At 41.6% G+C, this 26877-nt stretch overlaps 1 protein-coding gene across 1 annotated transcript in view; it reads left to right on the forward strand.

Moving 5' to 3' along the window:
* Window positions 1-26877, forward strand: part of Gatb (glutamyl-tRNA amidotransferase subunit B) — a 69985-nt gene that overhangs the window by 5309 nt on the left and 37799 nt on the right. The window contains exons 3-5 of the mRNA XM_034500118.2: window positions 22171-22284; window positions 24736-24934; window positions 25379-25501. Coding sequence (XP_034356009.1) covers window positions 22171-22284; window positions 24736-24934; window positions 25379-25501 — 436 coding nt within the window. The remainder of the gene's footprint in view (window positions 1-22170; window positions 22285-24735; window positions 24935-25378; window positions 25502-26877) is intronic.

Raw genomic sequence — 26877 nt, forward strand, 5'->3', positions numbered from 1 at the left:
TGTTAACACATAGTGAGTGGTGACTTTCATCTTTATAAAGATCCCCATGAGTTATTAAGCACAATTTGTTGTTTTGGCAGTGACAGCAAAAGCAACTGCTACACACAACAGTTGGCATCCTTATTTGCATTTTATCACCATATATACACTGCAATTATGTCATTTAGCCATAATAGTATATTGGACTAACATTTCTCAGTAAAAATACTTATTTTATTTGCAAAATAGAAAGTTACTAAGTTTTATTTTAATGAGTCCTTAATTTAGAAGAGATTTGCTTTGTTCAAAAAGTAGTGACGTGTTGTTCAGAGTCTGAAGTGTTTCTGTGGAATGCGTTTGGGCTATGTGTGATTTATTTTGCCTGCTGACCTGTTAAAAGAGATGCCTGATTACAGAAGGTCCCTGTAACCATAAGAGAAAAACAGTGCTTTAAAATATTTCAAGCTCAATCAGTAAACACTTAACTGAGTGCATTCAAAGTGCTTGGCATTATCTCCTGATTCAGGAAACAACAGGCTTCTACTTGAATTATTATTATCTACCTCTATGGTTGCCTCCAGTCCTTCACTCAGCTGACATTGTTTCTGTCTACCAAGTGCTTGCCCTGTACTAGCTCTAGAGAGACAGCTCTAAGCCAGGTCATCTTGCCCTCACGGAGCAACTAAGCACACTGTGACAGTACCTGCTAATACATGTGTACATAGTAGAAATAGAAACATAGGATGGGCAGTCATAATACAGTTTGTAAAACTGACTAAGCAAAAAGTAAATGGACTGTACACAGGAGTGCTGGCTAAGTTTTCTGTCAATTTGACACAAGCTAGAGTCATCCGAGAGGTAGGAACCCAATGGAGAAAATGCCTCCTTCAGATTGGACTGTAGGCAAGCCTGGAGAACATTTTCCTAATCAGTGATTGATGGGGGAGGCCCCAGCCAGTTTTGGATGGTATTGGGTTGGCAGGGCTGAGAAAGCCATGAGACGCAAGCCTCATCCCTGCAAAGCATCAGCTCCTACTCCAGGTTCCCACCCAGTTTGAATTCCTGACTTGGATTCCCTCAATGGATTCAGGATATGAAAGTCAAATAATCCCTTTCCTCCTCATGACTTTTGGTCTCGGTGTTTTATCACAGCAATACTAACCCTGACTAAGACAAGAGGATAGAAGAAAACCAGGATCTGCCTTGCACTAAGGATCAGAACAGGTTCCGTAGGCACTAGCAGTGAGTAGGCGCTGATGTCTGCCTTCTGACCTCTAGTGCTCACACCTTATTTCTGCCTGTTTTTCCAAAAGGTCAGAGACCTGGTTTTTCCATTTTTCCTTTTCTGTCCTTCTCCAAACAAGAATCTGTAAAGGTAGCTATAGACTGTGGGCCAGAGGGAGTACTTAGAGACTGCTACTGTTGCACAGGAGTGTGAGGCTCTCAGTAAAAAAAGCTGCATAGCCTCCCGACTGCCCAAGTGGGAGGCAGCCAGTCAGCAGGCCCTGGTGATTCACAGAGAATGTTTAATGAGCACTTGAATAACTCACTTTAAAATGTAGCTTGACACAGGTCACCAGACAGTACATGATAGACAGAGCCCTTAATAAAGACAAAAGTTAAGTGAGCTAGGAGACAGTAGACAGTAAAAGATAGACAAGTTTTAAAAAATGCTTAAAAGCTTTAGTAAATATCCTTTAAGATACAAGAATAAAGCTCTTGGAAATTAAAATTATGGCGCTTTGGCCTATCCCTTCACTCCCACGCTAAATAATAATAACAACAACAATAACAATAGAAAAAAACCAAAAACCTTCCAACAACAACAATAATAATAACAATAGAAAAAAACCAAAAACCTTCCAAAGACTTAGAACAAAAAAATCAACAAGAATATTTCTCAAAGACAAAACAGATAATGAAACTGAATAATAGAAGAAAATTAGGGACTCAGCCTGGGTAGTTCAGTATCTGTTGGGTAGAAAGTAGGTGTGAGGAAGCTATCACACAGACAATAACAGATGCATTTCCTAGAATCAAAGCACATGTATCTCTGAATGGAAAGGGCCTGCCAACCACCCAGCACAAAGGATAAAATTGTCCTCAAATACAGGCATGCCATGAAGTTCATGACCACTGGGACAGAAGGAAGAGAAGATGCTGGAGCCCCTTAGAGAGAGGGAAATGAAGGGTGGGTCATATGCAAAAGATGGGAGTCAGGCAGAAAGCAGACTTCTCAGTAGTGGTACTTACTTTTGGAAAAGAGTGGAACAAAGTCCTAAATATTCTTAGCAGAAAATAAATTATTCCAACTGAGAATTCTGCCTCACCACTATCAATCAAGTGTGCTGGTAGAATAATGGCAGTTTTAAACAGGCAGCTTCTTAAGATTTGCCTTCCGTTATCCAGGTTCCTGGAGTAAAGAAGCGTTCCAGGTAGCCAGCTCTGCATCAGCTCCTCCAGGCCCCAGAGAAGAGGAGTGTAGCTTCAGGGAGGATTGGGAAGATCGGGAGGTGCAAACAGCCGGTGTCTATAAGCTCAGCTCTCTGAGGAGAGTACACACCAAGTACAAAGAAGCAAATGAAGGCAACTACAAGATGATAGGAAGTTCTACAAAGCAATTAAAATCAGTAAATCCCTCAGTAGAGAGCATATTTAAGAAATAGTAGAAGCCCTACCCTCTAATTTAACAAACTCTATGGCACAACTCAGATATTCTTGAGTACAAGAACAGAACTAAACTTGTATTTACCATAATTAGGAGTCATGTTCTAAACTCCTACAGAGACAGACAGACAGACAGACAGACAGAGATTAATTGATTTTTTTGGCTATTTATTAGAGGCTCTCACGTGCCCAATTCTCCTCGTTCTGTATCTAGTTAGTAGCTTGGATTTGTTATCTTTCTTTTAGAAAAGGGGTGGGAGTGAGGTTGTTACTGTTTGGTTTCCACTATTGTGTTGCTTACATTTTTAATTGGGTAATAAATACATGCTTTAGATTGCCTTGAGACAGACTTTTAGTTGAGGGATTTATTCACCAAGGTTTCTTTTTATTTTATACACAGATACAAGTAAGTCACTTTCCTGTGGTGCTTTCCATCTTCTTCCTTTTTTGCTCCCAAAGTGCAAACGATGGAGACTTTCTTCCCTCCTACTTCACAGCCCTCACCCATATTCAGGCTCTTGCATGTGCTCCTGTCCGTTGGCATAGTGAACTGCCATCCTAGCAGCCTGGCTTCACGGCTTCCATGTTACCCAGCTTATTATTAGGGCAGGCAGGTTCTGGTTTTTAGCAGCTAAAAAGTAATGCAGCATGAATAGATGCTTATGATATAGTTACATAAAAATACTGGGAAATGTTTCTTGTTATTATTCTCTGACCTTGAAACTCATATCAATTAATTCTGGAAACGAAGTGGGCCACATCGTATGGCTTTAAGTTCTAAACACATGCACTGTGTCTTTAATTGTAACAGCTTACCAAGCCTATCCTTCTTCCGGTTTTTAGGAAGGGTTGTCACGTGGCAAATGGCCGAGCAACCTTAGCCTTCACCAGCAGGTGATAGATTTTTCCAAAGGTCTCCTGGCACAGAGTATTATTTAAAAATAGGAAGATAAATACCAGATGAGACTGCCCAAATATCTGAAGGTGGTTACATCTAGGAACAAAACTGGGTGTCGGGGTTGGGGTTGGGCACCACTGCTTTTCAGTATCAGTTAAAGTATTAAAAATTAAGGTTAAATGAATAAAGACAAGTATGTGTGTGTGGGGGGGGGACACCTTTCAAAAACAGATGTCTTCAGAGCACAGGAGGAAAGACCACTCCCTCCCTTAGCCCAAGGGGGAGATGTGACTCTCCTCACATCTTCTCTCAAATCTTCTCAGATATGTTTTGTAGGTTCAGGCATGGGACACAGAAGAAACCCTCTTTGGGAAAAAGCCCTCAGTTTGTCCTCTCTAGCGAACACGTTCTAGTGTCTAACCCTTTTGTAAATGTTAGTGTCTCTTGCACTCTGGGTCTGTGGGTGATGAGCTCTCAGTTCTTGTGTACTTCCAGCTGTTTGGCTTCTCCCTCAGTCTGCAGTAAAAGTGTAAGATTCCATGTTGACATTTATTTCCCCTCAGCACGTTGAGGATGCGATTCCACTTTCCTCAGGCATCTGTTACTGCTGATGAAGAGTCTGTGTCTGTAGGTAATTTGTTCTCTCTGGAAGTGTTAGCCAGGTTGGTTCTAGGTGTGGGTTTGTTATCATTTGTTCTCCTTTATGCTTAATGTGATTTTCAACCTGACTGTACCCTGTACGGTAAAGATGTCTCCAGGATGAATTCATGACAGCTTCTGCCAGGACCCCTTGGTCTTTATTGAATGAACAGTTTTCTGCATTAATTTCTCAACCTCTTACAGCTTAGGTAGTACCAGAGTCCTGCCATACCCTGGAGCCAGGTACAAGGTCAGGGATCTGCCTTTTCAGAGTTGTCTTTCCCCATGACCTGAGGTGGGTGTCTCCTCTATGTCTGTCTTCCAGCTGGTGGCAAATCTGACTGATCTAAGAGTTTTGGCTCAAAGCTTTCTTCAGGGAGCCACTCAAGATCTTTACCTTCATAGGCTCATAGTCTTGACTTCTGCTTCAGGGTGTTTTCAGTTGCCCACAGCTGGAGTTTTCAGCTGCGTTTACAATAATGATCTACTAACAGAGTGCTTGTTCTGTGGCAGATTAGCTTATTTTAACCTCCTAACAACCCAGTGAGGCAGTTACTATGGTTACTGCAATCAGAAGGTAAGTGGAGAAGCCAGGATTAAAACCCAGTAGTGTGGCTTCAGAGCCTGTGCCTTTGTCCCAGAGCTACCCTGACACCTGTGTCTGCCAGTAGACACTACATGGCCTTAGACTCACACCACAGCTTTGTCCCCAGGTGATTCTCCTATTTCAATTGAGTTTAACTATTGTTTGTTAGGTGTGTGCTCATGCATGTATGTGCATTTATAAACATCATTATGTTCAAATGCACGTATGTATAAATATAATGTCTTTTTCACCTGTTCAACCCCATGTTCACTGGCTATCTGTGCCCTGTCTGCTTCTGTCAAGTTGCCATCCTGACCTGGCTGCCATTCCTGGTTTTGAATTATTGAACCTTCTGAATGTTTTTTAGGAGCACAGATATTTTATCTTTTTATTTTATCTTAGTTTTAGGATTTTATGGAATTCCATCATGAATCTTCAGACTGAAAAGGTCAGTCAGCCCATTTTGCTACTTATTGGCAGGATTACAGCCAAACCAAGGACAGCATTCTCTGTTTTTATTAGCAAGGGTGCAGCCTCATTTATTATTTTGACCTAGTAAAACTTCCTTCTGTGGTACAGATTGCCCTTAAATTATTAACTAATTATTGGCCTACAGAACTATAAACAGGATCCTAGTTTATTTGCTGTGAGTTGGTTATTTCCTGTTTATCAGTATCATTCTAGTTTCTCTTGTTGAAATACTCTGGATATGAAGTAGGAAGAAAATTAGAAACAAAATATATCTATTTGCTAAAGAATTTGTCCAGGCCTCAGATTTGTTTGGAGTATATGCTTATGCAAGCCTGTATGATCTCTCTCTCTCTCTCTCTCTCTCTCTCTCTCTCTCTCTCTCTCTCTCTCTCACACACACAGACACACACACACACACACACACACACACACAGACTCTGAATGAACATTCACTCATTGTGATTTCAACTGCCTGGGCCCTGGTTCATTCCCAAAGTAGGAAACAGTAGCGAGGACACTTGCCCTTGTTGCCCCGATGGTAAGGATGCTCAGTGTGGACAGTAGATAAATTCCTCCGAGAACCAGGCTGTGCCATTGATGAGATTGATTGGAGACCAGTGATCTACTCTTGTGTTGCTTGTCTGGAAGCTCTTATCTGTATGTAACACCAACTCCCCCTCCCCCCCAGCAAACAGAAGGCCTCTAAAACTGGGCAAAGTCATAAAAGCCATTTCTTTTTCATTTGTGTGAGCAAAGGCACTCTCCTTTTTTCTCACTATCAGTCTGTCTAAAAAAGCATTTGGGGTTTTCCATACAGAGTTGTTCAGAATTGGTCCTGGCAGCTACAGAATGAATCAGGAACATTGCAGCAATTTATAGAATTTTTATTTACAAGAGTATATACTATTAACAACAAGGCTTGTGTAAAGGAGAATAAATATGTTGTGACGCCCACCCCCTAGGGACTTGATAACAGTGCACACAGCACATGTTGTGCTGGATATTCATTCTTGAATCCAAGCCTGCAGATTGCTCCAAAAAGAAGTCTTGCCTCTCTGAAAATGATGATGCAATGCTTTTGTAAAGTACTTTGGGTTTAATTTATTTTTGAAATCCTAATGACATCTATTTAAAGTTAGGTAAGTCAGCAGTATTTCTGCTCTCTAAACATAGCAGGTATCACTAATAGCTTGTTTTGAAGGGCCTAATCAGTTTAGAAAGACTTCACTAGATCTAGAGAGGACCAGCTGATAAGCCCTTCTGACCCTTAATTCTGAATGTAATCACAAAGTTGTTTTTAACTTAAAACTGAGACACAAAATAGCAAGTCAGGAAAACATTGTGGAAGTGAGTCTTGGGCACACTGCAATCCCATCTGTTTAGCACTATGTCCATTCACACGTAGGTGATACTTATCTAGCCAAGTTAGAAGATGAAATGTGCCAGTGTTCTGTTAACTTTTTTCCCCCATTTCTGTGATTTCCTTTAATGAAATCTGTGGAAATTATAACTCCTCAGATTTCATTCCTGCCTATAACTCTGAGTCTTTGTTACTGTGTACTCTTGGTTTTGTGTTCTAGGGATGGAGAGCTTTGCCTGTTTCCTTTAACTCTAACACAGGTGTGTGTGAGCACAGGCTTCCAAGAGTGGAGAGTTCTCTTCATCTCTTACACTGTTCCAGTGATCCAAAGTTTCCTAGTGGCATACCTGTCTGTCTCATGGTATTGATGGACTTTGCCTGCATTGGGCTGGGTGACCACCTCCCCTTTGTTCATGGAGGAACATTTGTCTCCTTCCTTGTTGTGGGTTTTCTGCATCTCTCAGTAGGTTCTTGGAAGCTTTCCCCTTCAGAAGCACTCTCACCTCTACCGATCAGTCTCCTGTACCATTTGCCGCATGTGCTCTAACTGTAGTTATATCAATGATTTTACTTTATCAATATGTTGGTTTCATACAGTTGGTTGGTCAACCCTTTGTGTGTTATTTAGAGGAATTTCGGTTTAAGGTTCTGAAAAAGCAGTTTATGGGTTTTTTGGGGGGCAGCTTGATTGAGCCATGTTTAGAAAACATGTGTGTGTGTATGTATGTATGTAGGAAGAGAAGGTATGAAAGAATTTTACAACTATCTAAAACTTGATATTTTTAAACTTATTTATGGGTCGCTTTCTAAAACATATTATGTGTTTTCTCCACTTTTAAATAGAGTATCTTGAACATAAGGTAATCTTTATTTGATTGTGTAAGGTTATCAGCAACATCAGTTAGTGCTGGAGTTGTAATATAATGGTGCCTTGAAGAGCTATTGAGGTGTACAAAGCTATCTGATCACACAGTAAATGTTAGCAATAGTATATTCTTTTTAGACTTTACAGTACAGTGTTTGCAACCATTACCTCCCACCCTACTCCTCCTTTTCAGCTACTGTCAGTGTATTTGACTCTGGAGCCGTTTCTTGCTCACTTTCCACTCGGGATTCTTATTTCTGATCTCCACTAGCCCAGAAATCCAGATCATTATGATTGTTAGAGTAAAATGCAAGCAAAGCTCTGCACAGAGCTTTGTCCTACAAGTAAAATATGCAGGTAGTGCAGAAACTGTTCTGGAAGCTGCAGATATCATGAAGCCAGAGTAGGAAGAAACGCATAAGTCGTTTGGTTTAGTCCTTCCGATGTACAGATGAAGAAAATGCTGTTGTGACTGCCCCATCCATGGTTGCACAATCACCCACTCGGAAACAGCATTACTCTCAGGTTAATAACGGGGTTCTGTATTAGTCAGGGTTCACTAGAGAGGAACTCTGATAGAGTGAACATATCTAATAAAGGAGATGTATTAGATTGGCTTGCATAGTTGGAGCGAGGCAGTCCAGTTTTGACTTTTTATACTAGAGAAGCTGAGAAGCTTGTAGCTGCTCTGTTCACAAGGCTGGATGCCCCAGCTCTTGCAGTCTGGCGCTGCAGGCCTAGACGGCTCCTGCAGAGCCCCTGGTCTTTCAGTCCATGTTGGAAGATGGAAACAGCTGTGTCATGACATCAATAAGGAATGGCAGGAGTCGCAGCAACAGTAGATGGACTGAGCAGCAAAGCGTGAGCATGGGCAAGTAGGAGCAGCACACTGTTCCCTCAGATCTCCTCATGTGGGGCTGTGGGGCTGCTGTGAAAAGTGCTGCACACCCTGAGGGGACCCCTGTACCAGTTAATGCTTCAGGAAATTCTCTCGCAGACCAACCAGAGGAAGTTGTTTATTTGACTATAGTTCCAAGCATGTTGACAACCAAGATCGACCACCCCAGCTTCTAATCTGTGTTTTCTATAATTGGAGTTGTGTGTGTGTGTGTATTTGTGTGTGTGTATTAAATCTCAACATGAATACTAGTAACAAATGTGTATAATATGTTTGTACATGTCCTCTGATTTGCTTATATACATTTACAGCATTGACTACCCAGCATTGACATTGTGTCATGTATGATGGCTTCTAGTTATGAGATTTATACCTAGAGAAAGAGAAAAAAAGTGTGGTTAGAAGAAAGGAAAGGAGATCTAAGCTAACTAACCACAGATTCCATGGCCTGTGCATTGTATACACCTGGGACTTCAGCTTGCCAGTGTTCGCCATTCAAATCATGACGATAACAAAAATGTATTTTAGATTTCTTTATTTTCGTTTTATTTGGGGTGATTTTCTCTATACTTTCTAATAGCTTATTGATTTTCTCTTTATTATATCTTTTTAAAATCTTTACTGTAAATGTCTCATTTATGGAAATTTTGTTACCTTCAAATATCTTTTTTTTCTGAAAATAATGTTTTTCTTAGTATGTTAGAATCTTGATTTGTTCAAGATCTTTAAGTCTACTTATTTTATATTTTATAGGCTGTGTTTAGTAATTGTAGTACCTGAAAGTACCTGGATGATCTTACTCTGGATTTTTTTTTTTTTTTTTTTCTGATTCTGGCTAAAGTGATTGCCTTCTATGTCTTGTAAGTTTGGTTGATGAAGGGCTGATGACTGGGCTCCATTAGAGGTTTGCTTGAGAGTGAGCCCTTTTAGAGACCTGCTTCATTGGCTATATTCCAATGCTCCCATCATTAAGGTACACTCCATTTATCTTTCAGTGTGAGGATTCCTGGAGCAGAGTTAGAAAATTAGACCTGAACTTGTTTGAGAGCATCCCATTAACCCCTAAGGGTGGCTCCTGCTGACACAGAACTCAAGCTTAGACTTGACTGAGGTGGAAACTGCACACAGACCTTTGGGGACACTTTACATATAAACTATAGCAGTGGCCTTTCTTATCTCACCCTTAGTGAGTCAGTCCCTTAAGTACTGTATGGACATGATGTCACCTCCTTCCTCGGAACTGAGTGGATCAGCCGCTCTGGTGTGAGCAGCAGTGAAGATTTGGAGTTCATTTTCTCCTCTGTCCTCAACCTGAGAACCTAGAGGGACCTTGTCAGCTTTGTCTAGATGAGTCCTGGGTCTATAGAGCAACCCACAGGTACCTCAGGGTTTCACGAGTCTGCTTCTTTATGGCCCAGCCTGGGCTCTTCAGGTTCAGTTTTTTAGCAAGAAACTGTAGGTATTGTGTCTAGGAAGGGCTTTGTCCCATTTCCATATTCCATATTAGGGTTAGGGTTATTGGTTTCTTTTTCTCTTAGAATATGTCCTCCAACAAGATAGGGTTTCTGAACTGTTTTAGGTGAACTTTGTCTACACAGGACAAAATGTCTAATACTAGAAATGGAGGTAAGGGTCTATAGAAAATAAAATATTGGCACATTGCCAGAGATGCTGGGAGTGCAAAGCTTACGGGTCTTCTGGTGATATAAACATGTAATAGTTAAAAAAAAAATAGCTACTAATGTTTTGTGGTACTGTTTCTGTCAGACATTTTGGTAGCTCACACAGGCTTTGTTCTGGTGATTTATACAGAAGCCTGTAATAAAATGCAGCCTGAAGTCATGCTGCTGGGCACCATTCATTCTCCCATGGGCAGTTCTGGAACTAAAAACTTGCAGCAGACCTAGGAAAGCACTTCTGTCCCAGTGTATTCCTGGCCTTGGTGGTTGTCATTTGGGCTTCTTCTGTGACCTTGTGGTGCAGAGGTGGGGTGGAGGAATGGGGTTAGTGGAGTTAGTTGTTCTAGGTAGATTTTATCAGAGCTAGCAAGAGTGTCCTAGAAGATATAGTACAGTTTTAAGGGATTAACAAAAATCATACTCCCTCTGACCAGTGAGAACTGAAGTCAGATAGGGGGAAAGGAATGAATCAGCCTTATTGATGATTGCTTTGTTGATACATATACTTTATATATAGCCAAATGTCTTCTAATACTTTCTGTCAAGTCGACCTTTGCTTCTTCAAAGTGCATGCCTTCCCATTGTATGGAAGAACCTGCATCTTCCATCAGATTATCATGTGGCTAGCTAGAGTGGCTGTGTGCTACTCATCCAGAGGAGCATCTTCCAGCTTAGTCCTAAAGAGTTAGACGTGGAACTTGGGATGGAAATGCTGTTTCTCCACAGCCAGCCCACATGGGACCAGTTCAGTTTTCCTCACCACTTGTCATAACAGTGTCTGTGGGGAAAAGAAGGGTGTAGTGTAGAAAGGCCTAGTATACAGGAACAGGGGACAAGGGAATGGAGGCTACCTGAATTCTTGAGGAATGTGAGCATGAGGCTGTTTTAGCTTCTGTCATATCTGGAAGGAGATGTGAGACATTTGAGGTGGGTTCTGTGGAATTCTTTGTTCGTGTCCCAGTATGTAGTTGTGGTCTGTCTGAGGCCTCTGGACACGCATTTCTATGGTGAACACATTAGGAACCTTTAGCTCCATGTCTAGCACTTAGGGGCAGGCGAAGATCTGCCTGCCTGCTATACTGTGACATCTTGGGGAATGCTTTCCCACATCTTTATTTAGAATCTTGGCAAAGCTAGCGAGTCATTTTGCCTTGGCATCTAGAGATGGCAAATGTGGGCTGGATGATTCTGGCAGAGTTAGGTACTCAGCTATGCTCCTCCAAGAGCATTCTGTTCCTCATGGCAGAGAGTTCTTGCTACTGAGCCTGTTGCCTCTCAGCCTTCCACATCCAGCCACATCCTTGGAGAAAAGACTCAAGCCGGCAGGAACAATGGGTGGAAATGAAAATACACTAGTGTTGCCAGGAGCCTTAAAATGTTCCATTCTCAGTTTTGATGTTTGAATCTCCTTTCACAGGTATAGAAGCAAGAATCTTAATCAAGGGTCCTTTTCTTTCATGTTCTGCAGCCTCCTTATCAGACCTAGATCTATGATTGTCAAACTTGAATGCTACCATAGTGAGCAAGGTCAGAGGCAGCAACCCCACTTGATAGGTGAGGCAGCTGAGGGCTTGATTTACCCAATGATATAGGGAGGCCAGCAACCCACTTAAAAGTACAGATGAGAGGTTTCTTGCCACCAGTCTTAGTGTAAAGCACCAGGCTGCGCTGCCTTCTGCATTATTTGCTTATAAACAGGGACTTTTTCTTTACAGCTTTTGTAAACCTTTAGAATGCCTGTAGCCATTCACCACCTTTATTTGTTTATCACAGTCAGCTAGCTGACTTATTTACCTTAGTTCTTACTGTCTTCCATTTTTACATCTGTGCAGAGAAATTCATGTCTGTGAAAGCACCTCCTAGAGTCTCAAGTAACACATAGATTTTATTTGATATTATTATAGTATTCAGTTCTTGACTTTTCATCATTAAAGTAGAAATACTTTCATTTTATCATGGCCAATATGATTGTGGTACTAAATACCTACCACTCTCCTGAAGTAACTGATGGCACAGTAACCTGAGTAATAGTTAAAACTAAAATTTCACATATCCCCTTTCTTTCAGAAAAACACAAATTGGAAAGTGTACACACGTATTTACACAGCAAGGCAACGGAATGCAAGTATCAGTAGAAAATAAAGTCAATTATAACTTTAAAGGAAGCTAATGTGTTTTCTTTCTTTTTAAAAAGATGTTGTTTTGTTTTAATTATGTATATGTGCTTTTGTATTTATGTGAATATGTTCACAAGAGTACAGGTGCCCTCAGAGACCAGAGGCATCAGATCCCCCTGGAGCTGTGGCTACAAGTGCTGGTGGGTGGGGTCTCTTTACATTGTTATTAGGAACAGAATTCAGGTCTTCTGCAAGAGCAGTATACTCTCTTAATGGCTGAGCCAGCTTTCCAACTCTATAATTGTGTTTCAACTGGAAAAGATGTAACTGGTAAAGTGGGGAGGCGGGGTGAGGGGGCAGTAGGGGTAGGGTTAATTCAACTGTATATGCAAGAATGAGTATTAGATAAAATATGTTTCAAAAGAACATTTTTATATTCTTAAAAATACACATGGCTACTTATATGTAGCATTTTATGTTCTATATAGATGTTATAGAATTCTCTCTTCACAGACATTTTTTTTTGTTCCATTTTACTCAGAGTTGCACCATACTTCATTGCCTATTTAGGTGTCTCAAAATATCCTATAACTTAATTGAATCTATGACATAGAAAGATTTAGGTCAATACAGTTAGTGTATAGGATGCTTTCATTTCTAAAACTTATTTTTAGCAACAGTGCATTGAAGCTTCAGATGCCCTTGTGATTTACAAACAGTCCTTCTCTGTTTGGTGTGGGAGTCTTATCACACCTCACCATGTCTCACCCCTACATTTTTATTTAGAAATCTTTCACATTCATAGAAAAACTGAAAGAAGAGTACAGTGAAAATTCTCCTGGCACCAGGCTGCCCCTGTTGGCTGAGCAACTTGAGAATAAGTTACAGATCACATAGGACTTCATTTCTAAATATTTCAGCATCTATCACCTGAGAACAACACAAAATCCTCATATATGGATTCCTGTTAATGTCCCACTCAGAAAAATTAACCTTGACACAGTGTCATTATTTGGTTCATATTCAGTTCATATTCAAGTGTATCTTTTGTTTTCCCATTCCAGAATCTAGTCAAAGATTGTACATTGTATTTGGTTGTCATATTTCTGTAGTTCTGTTTTTTTTCTTTCTTTCTCCCCTCTTCACTTCTTTGCCTTCTTTCTTTTCTTTTCTTTTCTTTTTTTTTTTTAGAAATTGATATTAAAAAAACACGCCCAGGCCAGCTATTTTATCTTATCATGTACCATTGAAGCATTTGTAATTAGTGCAGATTATTGCCCACTGAGGGCTTGGTATGTGCACACACACACACATTTTACCCACTGAGAGCTCGGTATGTGTGCACACATACAATTTGCTTCCCCTTTAAGTGTCTATGAGTTTTTGTGTCTCCCCAGAAAGCATCTGCAAAGATGTTAGACTCTTCCAGTGCGTCACTTCTCAGGACACCCCTGGGCTGTAACAGCTCAGGTGTAGTTTTAGATAGAAAGGGGTGTGTGTGTGTGTGTGTGTGTGTGTTTGTGAGAGTGTGTGTGCGCGTGCGCGTATTTGCCTGCCTGCCTGCCTGTCTGTCTGTCTGTCTGTTTACTTCTGGTAGCCACAGGCTTTTGTTCTCTCAGCTCCTTACTCATGATCATGTATCCAGCCTCCTCTTTTTACTTAGAGTTTATCTGGTTCAAGCTGGTTGTTTCTTTCTCAGCCATAATCAAATCTTTCAGCTTTATACTGATCTAATCTGTGTATAGAAAAAAAGCAAAGTTTGAATTGAATCTTTAGGGCATGTCACTCCTCAGATCAGAGTTTCTCTAGCTGTGCTTGAAGTTTTGGCAATGTGACGTAGTGTGTCATTCTTTGCACTCTCTCTAGGTGTAGAGTCTCATTTGTAAACTTAAGGACAAGTCAGGAAAGTTAACATTCTGTGTGGGGCCACATATGAAGCTAGGAGGTTTGCACATTTAAGCCTTTTCCTGTGTAAATACTCTTTAAAAGTTTTAAGTTAGGATAATTAGACAAATATTCAGAAATTAAATACGGAGAAATATTTCTACATTAAAGATCTTGGCCCCATCTCAGCATTTGTCAAAAAGAACAGTTTATTTTTATTTTTAATTTGGTTGGTTAGCTGGTTTTGTCATTCCCCCTGATTCTTAATATCTCTGTGCCTTTTCTTCATGAGCTCATTGAATTTTAAGAGCAGCTACTAAGCTAGAAGATAGGAAATCACAGATGTGTGGCCACAGTTGGGCAGTGTGGGAGAAGGCAGGAACACATGTTCAGCTTGTTAAAAATGCATTTCCTTGAAAAGAGGAGCTTTTCCCAGCCACAGGTGAGCATACAGTGTGCAAGAAAATGTTGTCTCACCATAACAACAGAAAATGAAACACTGGGCATTCCCAGTGCATTAAGAAATATGGTATCTGTTCTGCTGGAGATAGCATAGAAAGCATCACAAAAGGTGCTGGTTATTTAAGGGGACATAGTATGTTGCCATAATGTATAATTGTGACTCCTGTTATACCTTGTTGTGGATTGTGAATCCAGACTAATGGATCTCTGGAGCTGTCTCAACCATTTCCAGTTAGATTCCCTGGGTATCCTTGAAAAGCTTGCAAGCAAAGGATCTTCCTGATTCACACATTGCTGTATTAATACTCCCTTTCTGAAACCAGGGTTTCCAGTTATCTACCAATGTCTTTCAGTTTGCTATATGGTACAGTCTTGCAAAATAAAGATTCTTCCCTGAGTGGATAAGGAAACAGACCTGGAGAGTCAGGTAACTTGTAAAGGTCATAGAGCAATAAATAACACAGTGATAGTAAGAATTAGATTCAGGTCTGTCTGACTTACTTTGCCCTGTGTCAAGACTTTGTAAAACTCTGCTTTGAGATCAGGTTCATTGTTACTGGGTAATACCAGCTTAGTAACTGCTGAAGATCTGAAAAAAACAGGAAGAAACCAGTTACCCTATATACCCAGTTTTAGGTTTTACTGGTTGTCAGCCACTCTCTGACTTTACCATCTAACTGGGATACCTGGCCAAAAATGAGACTAAACCAACAACTTCCAGTGCCAACATGAAAGCAAAATAACCAGGTAATGTTGAGAGAACTCTTATTTTTATTTTTTATTATTAAATTTGTTTATTCTCTTTACAACCCACTATCAGCCCTTCCTCTCCTCCCAGTACCCTCTCATATTTTTATTTCTTTTAAAGCCAAGTGGGCGTGGCTCCCCACTTGGTCCCAGGATTGCTTTTCATTGCTTAAATTCCCAGGGGTTAATCTCAGACTTTAGTATCCTGTAACCCAGGAAGGAGGAGGAGAGTCTGCTTCAGTGCCCACACAGCCAGACTTGCTGGCAGTGATGTGTGCTGCCTGTGGGCTGCCTGAGCTCCATAGTTACCAGAGACAGCAGAAAAAAATTAGGCTTCTGGTACTTTAGATCGAAGCATTGTTCTTACCCTCATCTTGATGACCTGTGAGGGGCGGAGCTAGTACAAGATGGCTAGAAATACAGGGGCCGTGGAATAGGCCATGGGAACTCCTGATCACACTGTCTTCTTTTCACAGGAGTACTTGTCTGTGTCGTGAATACAGGATTTTCCACCTTGCTTAGAGAGGGACTTAAATAGAGGGAATTTTCTCCTCCCTGTGCTAAACATGAAGAACATATGTAAGCTGTATGAGTATCCATGAATATGTCCAATGACTGCATTCCAACCAGTACTTGCAGTGGTCAGATTCCCATTAACTCTCTTCACCACCATGTGACAGGTTATCGAGTTCCCTTATGGTAGCAGGGAGCGCCTGTATTGTATAATTGTATTAATTCTCTCCACTGAGTGACTGGTTAGTGAGTTCTCTTATGGTAGCAGGGAGTGCTTGTATTGGTTTAGGGCTTGGTAAAAGAGCTCAGTGATGAGGACAAGTGCTGTCTATACAAATCAGGGAATTCACACTTTGAGACAAATTTATGGTTAGCAATAATGGCCCATTTTACTGCCTTGTTTTTACTTAGTAAATGTTAATTACTTTCTCTCCATAAATTAAAATATTTACTGTGCTATATCCTAATTATTAGATTTGTCATCTGTAGCGTAAATTTCACAGAATAATTGCCATTTGGGTTTTTAAGAAGACATCACCTTATAGTCTTTATTTTAATAATTCAGTAGCTAGATTTTCAGTGGAAACACAGTCATGCTGTGTTGCCTCACCTTTCAGAGGATGTATTGATGCTGCTCATTGTTATTATGCATGTCATAGCATCATGGGCTGACAAGGTAAAGACAGAGTAGGACTGCCAGAGGAATGGTGTGAGTTGCAGACTTTTTTGAAAGATGTGCATTTTTCCTTTGAAATACACCCCAGCTATTTTCCAGGGTAGGTTCTAGAGATAGTTTTAATGAACTATATTTATGATTAATATAATTTCCCAAGTCCTAGAGATGGTTTTAATGAACTATATTTACAATTAATATAATTTCCCATAAAAATGTTCAAATCCTAGAGAATTAATTTGAGTAGGTTGCAAACCTTTCTTCTGTCAATTCGAGTTCATTCAGTTCAAGTGAGGTGGAGGAGTTACATATGTTCCTTATAAAATTAGCAATAATGGCCCATTTTACTGCCTTGTTTTTACTTAATAAATTTAAATAAACTCCTCCTGCCTTCTAGTATGAGGAAAAGGAGCCCACAGAATTTTTAGTTTTATGTTGGCTGAATGGACTCAAGAATATGGCACGTTATTGTTATTTATCAAAAGAAAAAGTCATAGGAGTGGATGGAGACGTGTATGTGCTTACAGTTACATTCGAAGCCTGCATCAGATCCATGCCTGACATTCTCCTGATCTTCCTGGTACAGAGCTAGGGCCAATGCCAGGTGGCTCTTAGCTGGGTTTGACCAACAGGATGCTTTGCTGAAAATACCAGTTAAGAGGAAGGAAGCAATGGGTACTTCTCTTTCCTTTTCTGCCTTTGCCAGCCCTCCCCACTCCCACCCTGTGTGTGTGTGTGTGTGTGTGTGTGTGTGTGTGTATACGAGTGCTTCTGTGTGTGTTGTGGAGTCTTTTTTTGTGACTTCAGCTTTTTAGCTCCTGGATCCATCATGTTCCCAGTATTCTCTAGTAGTCCTACTTTTCCTCTCTGTCCCTGAAGCCCTAAGATAGAGGTGACTTGTTGCTGTAGGGAACTTCCCCTAGTTGCCTCAGTGTGCCCTCTTTGACACCTTTATCCTTCTGTCATCTTTACTCTTAATTTGTTCTATTTTACATGCTAAGAGTATTTTGCTTTTCCTGACTGATGCTTTTCTAGGGTAGCTTTGCTTTTATCTTATAGCTATTGTCATTGGGATGTTGATAAAGGGAATGTTAAATTATTCATCATCTTAGCTAATGTTTAATCAGTTTGGTATTATATTCAGGTGATGGGGTAAAAGAAAAAACAAGCAGAATGATATGATTGTCCCCTAAGAATTCAGCCTATGAAGGGGGTAGTGCTTCTCTGAGGGCTGTGGGATCCAAGGAGTGTTTGTATTGGAGTAGTGATGGGTAAGATCTCACACGTTCAAGGGTCTTGTTGGGAGCAGCAGTTTGTACAGAGGAACACATTAGTATGGCTGAATGACGTGTGTTAGGTGGGTGTAATGGACCAAGAGTGCCAAAGGGTAGTTCAGTTGGATCATTTAGGGCTCTGAAGAATCTCTAAGCACTTGGTGATGGGATCTGTAAAGCAGAACTTTAAGCAGAGAAAGCATCTGAACACACTGATTCTAACAAAGGCTACCCTTGGAGGTGGGCATAGTAGGAGACCTTGAGGGCAGGCTCTTACTAGGTGAAGGGGCTGAAGCCTTGGTGGAGAAGGTTGAGGTTTGCCTGGAATCTTAGATTCTCAGAAGATACAGGAGGGAGATGAGGATGTACTGAGGAATTTGATGATTATTTTACATGTGCCTGGCTGTGCACATGAGTTTGTTGAACTCAGGGAGCAGGACTTGCTGTCGAGTTAAGCTCTGTGAATTCCACACTAGAAGACCTTGCTGTATTGGGATTACAGCCTCTCCTTGGAGGTCCAAGGCATGTTTCTGGGTTGTTTATTCTGCCCTATGAGTTGAGTATATTAATTTTAGATTATAAAAAATATGTGGTTACAGTGCTGCTCATGTTTTACAGACAAGCCGACTCAATGGATCTAAGAACCGGTCAGTATCCCTGTTTACTGCCTGCCACTCCTGACCTCCTTTTCTAGATTCAGGTCCTCACAGTCTCTCCTTTAGTCATGAAATTTGTTGACTACCCATCCACTGTATATTTCCTCCCCCACTCTGGCTACTACAGCTTCCTAGTCTTCCAATGAAAGAACCAACTTTCTAGCTGAGAAGCCATAGTATAAGTTCTTGTGTCAGAAGTCTACCAGTGGGACATTCTCTGCTAATTTATAAAATCCACAGGCCCACCTGTCAGCAAACCTCACACATGCCAAAGACTGTATGCTGAGTCTTTCTGAAAGTTGAACGTAGCACTTGTGGAGCAGAACATTTGGAAACAGATCTATAGAACTAGAACCTGGTAGAAATACATCAGAGGCAGCAGCCACCTTAAGTGGCCTATAATGGGTTTGTTTGAGGTTGTGGCAAATGTAGTTTTAAGAGCTAAAACTAACTCACTGTACTCTTTGAAGATTCAGAGTTGAGGTAGTGGTTACAAGTCCGAGTTCTGCAGTCCCACCGTTGTCCTGCTTCTTACTGTGTGCACCATGTTACCTCATCTTGATGCTTCCCTTCAGTATCCATAATTCAGATTACTAGGACATGACAAATGGGCATGTTGCATACACCATTCATGCCTCCTGACATACCCCCAGTGCACAGTAAATGCTTGCTGTGGGTCATACCTGACACCAAAGGCTCAGCTTAGAAAGGTGTGTGTATGAGTACTGAGGATTTTTGACTTATTTCCACATAAGAGTTGGTAGGACTAATCCCATAATCTTTATAGTCACTGAAATTAATTGTCATTGAAAGAAAACTCTGGAACATGCTTTCATACAAGTTGGTTGTTTGCATTCTCAGGCTACTCCTTTAATCAGGTCATGTATAATCACTTTGTCACTTAGAGAAGTTCCAGAAACAAGTTCAAAGGCCAGAGGATGGCAGGTACACTTTGAAAGAACCATCACTTGCCTCTGTGAAACTTTGCTGTTACCTTCATCCTCATTTGAGTTCACTATACATGAACTGAGCACCACTCTTCATTTTCTGGCAGAGAGTCCAGAGATAGAAGGCTGAACAGAGTTCCCATTCTCGTGAAATTTGTGATTGCATAGAAATCCATGGAACAGATTTGATCCATTGTGATGCAAGCACAAATGGAGCACGGTTGAGGCATAGGAAGGATAGTAACCAGGGTACAGAGTGGTGACATCTCAGTAAGGTCTTACAGGGCTTGTAAGAGTAGGGATGTGCAGGTTTGCATAGGAAAACTGACCCATAAGTGAGGACAGGGCATGGGAAGATATGAGGTTGCAGATGTAGGAAGGAACTAGAACATAACAGAGCAGGACCGTCTGTTGTGGGGATGTTACCTTAGGTAACACAATTCAACAAGATACATTTTTAACAGCATCACCCTGGTGATGGAATATAGGCTTGAAAAAGGCAGGGTTGTCTCATCCCCACAGGTTGCTCAAGGGCAGGGACAGGGACAAAGTCCTATTTATCTCTGTGTCCCTGATGTTTGGTACATTATAGACATTCAGGAAATATTTTGGAATGAAGACAGCTCAAGTTGAATTTTTTCATTTTTCGCTCTATCCTCAGAACATGCTGACCTGGCCTTCCATCTGTCATGAGCAGCTTGACTAAGATCATCATAAATTCTCTTTTCTTGGCATTCTTTTAGCTGGTACTCTGTTTACTAGCCCTCTGTGCAACTGTAGTGCTGTGACGATTGATGGTTATAATTCTGACCCTGAAGCATTTCAAGGCTCCTAAATCATCAGAAAAAGATTAAAGTATATTCAATATCACTCTAATGTTTGTGTGTTTTACTGCAGTCTTATTCTTTGGAAATTGATGGCTTATGAAGTGCCTGTGTACTTGATAAGTACACAGTGAGAATATGTGGTCACCCACAACTAGACTCTCTCCTGGTACCAGGAATAGAAACTTACTGTGTATGGTCAGAACAGAATGACCTGTATTCACTCCATGCCTAGAGGAGGATGCTGAGCCCAAATGTAAGAGGAGTCAGACGTTGGAAAACGAGTGGAAGGCTGCCAGAAAATCAGATGTAGAAATCAGAAAATCAAAAATCAGAAAATCAGAAAATCAAAGAGGTGGCGACTGTACTAGCAAACAGGCTGTGGCCCAGCCTCAGAAATAGCACAGCTCAGGGCTGGGGTTCCAGACTTATTACAGCTTGTGTGCCTTGACCCCTGTCACCAGGCTCAGATGGGGCAGAGCTCTCCCCAGCTCAATTAGTATTACAATAACAACAGTTCCATGAGATGTCAAACACTGGCAAGTGAAAGCATCAATAATTAGATCATCCTGGTCCCCATGCACATCTTTCCTTAAAAACCATTATTATTACAGAGCTTACAATATATTGAGAGACCCAGAATGAAGAACATGGAAATGCTGGGAGATGACTCCACTGGTGACTTTCTTAGATTTCAAGAAAGAAGGGTATGATGCCATCTCAGAGAATTTGTTTGGGTTTCCTTGGGAGCGTGTATTTTGCCATCATTAGCGATCTATGTCTGAGTCTGTCTGACCAGTAGTTCTCATCTTCTCAGCTGAGGAAGCCAGTCCTCGCCCGAGCCACAGGGATCCAGCTGCCACCCAGGCAAGGGCATGCTGGCTTCACTTATCACCAGGCTCTTTAGTCAAGTCTCTCAGGTCTCTGGAGGTGCTTAGCTTTTCTGTATCCTAAATACTGGGGTAGTACTAATTTTCTTCTTTAAAGGCTGAAGTCAAATAGTTACTTTGAAAACTCACTATAAAGCATCACCTAAACTAACTTGGTAGATAAACATACTGTGTCATATGCTAAACATAATATTACAGAGAAATGTTAACTATACCAGAGAATACCACAGATCTTCCATTAGAATGCAAAACTTTATCTCATAGCCTAGGTTCAATAGCCTCACAGATCTTCCCAGAATATAGTGGATTATTAATAAGCTAATGAGTCCCTATAATGGGGTAGGTAGGTGTTCCAGGTGTTACTTGGTTTGCAAGGTGTCTATCACATTCCTTTTTTGGAAGACTGAGACAGTTTGTAGCTGTCTGGAGTAGAAATGGAGTGTGGACACGATTCCAGAACTTAGCTATCTCCTTTACTGTATTACCATTAAATTATCTAGTCTGTAACCTCCAAAGCTGTCCCCAGCCTTGGGACTGGGATAGTAGCTAGTTGTTTCTTGAGTCTAGTGGAACCTAAGAGCTCTAGGAGCCCTGGAAAGCCCAGAGCACAAGGCACTGAGGACACTGATACCAGGACCTCTGAGAGAGGTAGCTGTGCCTTGAGGAGACAGTGTCCCAGCCGCTGACAAGACAGCTGTGGTTATTTTGTTCTTACAAGTTCTTTTTTTTCTGCTAGCGAGGCCATACCATCAGCCTCTTGGATCTCTTCTGTCCCTCTTCACCTCAGCAGTACCCTTCCCTCACAAACCACTGCTTCACACAGATACTGATTGCTCCTGATTCTGTTTGCAGAGGAAGGAAGAGGAGATTCCGTCCGTGTAGTCACTGCTCTATTGAGCATTTGAAACTCTTCTCAGATGCTGTGTACAGGGAATGTCCCTGGGATGGCAGTTTATTAAGTGCACAGTGGGACCCCTGCTGTACTCACACGATCCTTAATAGTTTTCTGACTCTCATACAGAGAAACATATATACCTCCTGTTGAAGTGCCCAGTTGAATATTCAGAGATGATATCAGAGAGAAAGAAGCAAAGCATCTGTTTGGTCTGTGGTTCTAAAAGCTTGTGTGGTGTTTGTAAAGGTTCTCAACAGGAGGTGTGTGGAAGCCGCAGTGATGACTGGCTTGGCACTGAACTGTCACATAAACAAGAAGTCCTTGTTTGACAGGAAGCACTACTTCTACTCAGACCTTCCTGTAAGTATGCTATGTGATCTGCACTTACAAGTTCTCAGCACTGGGGGCCTGCCTTGGGGGATGGAAGCAAAGGCCAGGGGATGCCCCACTCCTGTTTTCCATCAACCCTCTGTCCATTGCAGCAGGAAATTCTGGCCAGCCCTAATGAAGGCAGAGGCCTCCTGGTGTTTACTAGATTGGATGTGACTGTCCTGATTGCTGACTCCTTGCTTATCCTGTGCTTCTGTTGGTTCACTCATAATTGAACAGGGCCCAGGAGAGGCCAGTGCTGTCAGGTTCTCCCAGCCATGGTGTTTGGTGCTAATTGCCTGTTAGGACAAAGGCTAGCCCTGTGGCTGACACTGCCGTTAGTGCCCGCTGTCATGGCAAATACTGGAAGAATGTGCCTCTTTTATGAAGACATTCTTAATAAGAAGGAGACACTGTGTCTCCTAAGGAGCAGGTTACTGGACAGTGGTAGGTAAAATAGTGAGCTGAAATGAGTACAAACAAACTCTTTCTTAAAGTAGTGTCAGTGTGAATAAGAGCTGAAACTGAAACATTGAATGGGTTTCTGAAAATAATATGTCATTTAATCAGATGTTCTGATAGCTGAGTATGATTTATTAAAAAATAATAGCAATAAACATTGCCATGCTTTCCTTCTCCTGGAACTGAAAATTGGAAGAGTTAGGGTTTGGTGGTGAGGACATAAGTGGACATAAATAAAAAGTAGAGCAAGAGGAGCCTGTAGCTCCTCCACACCCCCACTTCACAAGCTCTGCTTCAAAAAATCAAAAGAAACGGTTAAGTTTTCAGTACTAAGGATGCAACCTAGGGCACTGCACATGCTAATGACTGTACCACCTGACTCACATACCACATTGAAGGCAGGCCACTGTAGCTTGTTCTTCCTGGACTGGGCAGTTCAGTGTATCCTGAACAGATGGCTATGATGTTGCACAGGACATCTTTATGCTACAGTGCAGTTGTTGTTTATCTGAAACTCAGATTTAGCTAGGTGCCCTAGTGTTTTGTCCAGCAACGTGGACCAGAATTGAGGTGAATACATGAAGACTTCTATTCGAGTAGAGACAGGGAGTTAGCCTTCTGTATGTTCCCCAAGTGTGGTCCCAGGGCACCCAGTGTCAACATTTCCCAGAGCCTTGTTAGAATTATAAATTTTCCAACCTTACTCCAGGCCTGCTGCATCAGAAATCTTGAGGGTACTATTAAGCATGCTGTGGTTTGACATGTCCACTTGATTTTCTGAGGATGTAGAAATTTTAAAATGCTTTCACTGGCCTACTAGGGAGAGGTACAGACTTGGACTATTGTGGCTTAGGGATCTCCTGCATCTATCTGTGTGTGGCTTTAGGCAATGCCCTTAGCCCCTTCTTGCTGTACTACATAGGCTTGAGGGATTGAATGGGGGCAGCAGTGTCCAGAAAATACTGTGGATGCTTTAGCCATCATTTTCTGCTTATCTCCAATCTTTCCATTGCTCTGTATTCTCAGCATGTGTTTGAAAGTAATTCTTCTTTTTCCATTTAGAGCAGTGGTTCTCAACCTCCCTAATGCTGAGAGAGAGCCTTTAATACAGCTCCTAATGTTGTAGTGAACCCCCCAAACCATAAAATTGTTTTCATTACTACTTCATAACTGTAGTTTTCTTACTGTTATAAATTGTAATATAAATATCTGTGTTTTCCATTAGTTTTAGGCAACCCTGTGAAAGGGTTATTCATCCTCTAAAGGGGTTGTGACTCTCACGTTGAAAACCTGATTTAGGTGGAGGGACAAGCATCCTCACAGCAGCTATCAGTTATTCCATTAGCCCAGAGTGCTCATATCACAGCACTTTCTGGCCAGAGGAACAGGGAAGGGCAGTTGGCATGATTGTCTACCTGTAAGAGCAGAACTGGAACAAGCTAAAATGCAATGGCAGTTGCTGTAGGCCATGTTGCAAGTGGATGGCTAACTGCTTAGCCAGCATTCCCTAATGGGGCTCAGCAGGAGCCTGGTGATGAGATGCAGAGTTTAGGCTAATGAGCTAAATGAAAACAATAAATTCTTCTCTTAGGGGCTTCTGACAATAAGATTATTGTTATTCCCCAAAATGGGACTGCAGCAAGCAAGGTAGGATTTGTGTTGCTAATTGCTTCATTATTAGGGGCAAGAGACTTTGAGTGGGTAATGGGGTAATGGGAAAAGCCAGAAGAAGACAGGTTAATTATGCTAGCAGTGTGTGTGTGTGTGTGTGTGTGTGTGTGTGTGTGTGTGTGTGTGTGCGCGCGCGCGTATGCGTGTGAGTGTGAGTGTGAGTGTGTGTATATATATATTTGGTCTCCTTGTTTCTCCTGTTACTTGGGTCTGTTTCAAGTAAACCTTTATGGTGTGAAACTAAAAGTGAAGTGAGTCCCAGCTTTCAGTTCTGGACTAGTGACTAAATCCATGTTTGTTTGCGAGCAGGCTGGCTACCAGATCACTCAGCAGAGGCTCCCGATTGCTACCAATGGACACTTGACCTACAGTATCTATCTAGGAAAGAAACATAGTCCAGTAACCACCAAGACAGTGAGGATCAAGCAGATCCAATTGGAGCAGGACAGTGGCAAAAGCCTCCATGATGACCTGAGGTTGCAGACACTCATTGATTTGAACAGAGCTGGTAGGTTGAGTCTGCCCTGCTTCTCCATGCCCTCTCTGCTCTGGGGTCTAAGGCATTTCTCTTCCCTTCTAGACTTTACTCAAGCCAATTGAGAAAACAGACACAGGAGCCTGACTGACAGAGATCAAAATATCCATGTTGGTATTGGCAGAGCTGATGGGAGTGCACGGCCTGAACCATGCTCACCGCTAGGCTTGCCAATTACTCAGCCTTAAAATCAGACAGACCTATCTACCCTGTCACGGCCCACAGTTGGATGTCCTTAAGCAAACGTTGAAAGAAATGAACCAAAGTTAAAAACTGACAAGTTTCAGAAGTGGGAGGAGGAGGGCTAGGACTGCTTTGAGGGTCCTGCATTAATGCTAGGTTTTCTTAAGGCTTCCCAAAGCCTTAGCTGCTGAGTCTGTCAAGCCCACACCAGGCTGACTCACCTGTCTTTGGTAGGAGTTGGCCTTCTGGAAGTGGTCCTGGAGCCTGACCTGTGCTGTGGAGAAGAGGCAGCCCTAGCTGTCCGGGAACTGCAGCTGATCCTTCAAGCCCTGGGCACTAGCCATGCCAACATGGCAGGTAAAAGCTGTGTGGACAGTGTCCCTGCTCCATATCATCTCCTCTCACTTTTGGCACGTTCTGTCCTTAGTCTATTGCATCCTATTTTTCCCCTCTTGGAATTCCTCTTGGGCTCTTTTTATGAGCCCCAAACCAAAAATAGACATAAACAACATTGCATATACATCGTGCCAGAGAGTGTGAGATAGAAGCCAAGAGACAAGATTTACCTTCTGCCTGCTTGTTCCATGAGAAATGTGGAGATCATGAGATGTGTTCAGTTCAGACCTTTCAGAAAAGGACATTGTTCATGAACACTTCTTATTTTGTGAGTTCTGTACACATAGCCAGTTGCTATTTTGGGAAGACCTATTTCTCTTATTTTGCAAAATGTTCATATATCTTGAACCATGAGTTACCCTGATTTGATGATTACACATTATACACGCATAGGTATGTAGATGCAAATAGTAAGATATCAAACTGTATCCTGTTCATTTGTACAATTAAAACACTTTTAAACCCAGCACCCAGGATGCAGAGGCAAGTGGATCTCTGTGAGTGCAAAGCCAGCCTGATCTATAGAGAGAGTCTAAGGCCAGTGAAGGCCAAACAGTGAGACCCTGTCTCAAGAAACAACAGTAACCCAATATATTATTTTAAAACTTGAGTAAAACTTTTTATGTGTGTGCAGGTAAAGCCAGTTTATTGGCTGTGAAATAAAGTTATGATTACACAGGCCTAGAGATACAGCTCAGTAAAGTGCTTACCTGGCATGTGTGAGACCTAGGTTCAATCCCAGCACTACAAAAAGACAAAGATTGTATCAAACTGCCTTGATCTTCAAGTTCAAGCAGAGAAACACTTGTTCTCCTGGATTTGGAGTGTGATGAAATTACATTATACATATGAGTGAAACTATCATAACAAGCATTACTTTAAGTAAATCATAGGTCTGCTGATTTGTTTCTTTATGACAGCTTTGTCATGGCTCTTGTTCAGTTCTTTACATTCCCTTAAGTCCCTGAGAGGCAGTGACTCCCATGGTTTCCCCCATTTCCCATTTCTAGAGACTAAAAACTTCCACCATGCTTGGGACCCTTCCTAACAGAATACAAGTTCTGCATCTACAGTCTCGTTTCCATAGCCACGCACATTTCAGTGGCCACAGTGGACACTTAGTAAGTGTCATTAATGATGATGTCCATCTGGCTGCTGGTGCTTAGTACTGTGGGCACCCTTATCCCATCTCACATCACATATGTTTGCATGTTACAGAGGGCCTTCTGAAGTTTTAATGTCTTGCTTGTCACATAGAACATCTTACAAATGATAAATTGTAACTTCAGGAGTCCTAGCACAAATGAGACCTGAAGACCAAGCTCACTCATTTGCCC

Source organism: Arvicanthis niloticus, chromosome 4, assembly GCF_011762505.2.
Source record: "Arvicanthis niloticus isolate mArvNil1 chromosome 4, mArvNil1.pat.X, whole genome shotgun sequence".
NCBI lineage: Eukaryota > Metazoa > Chordata > Mammalia > Rodentia > Muridae > Arvicanthis > Arvicanthis niloticus.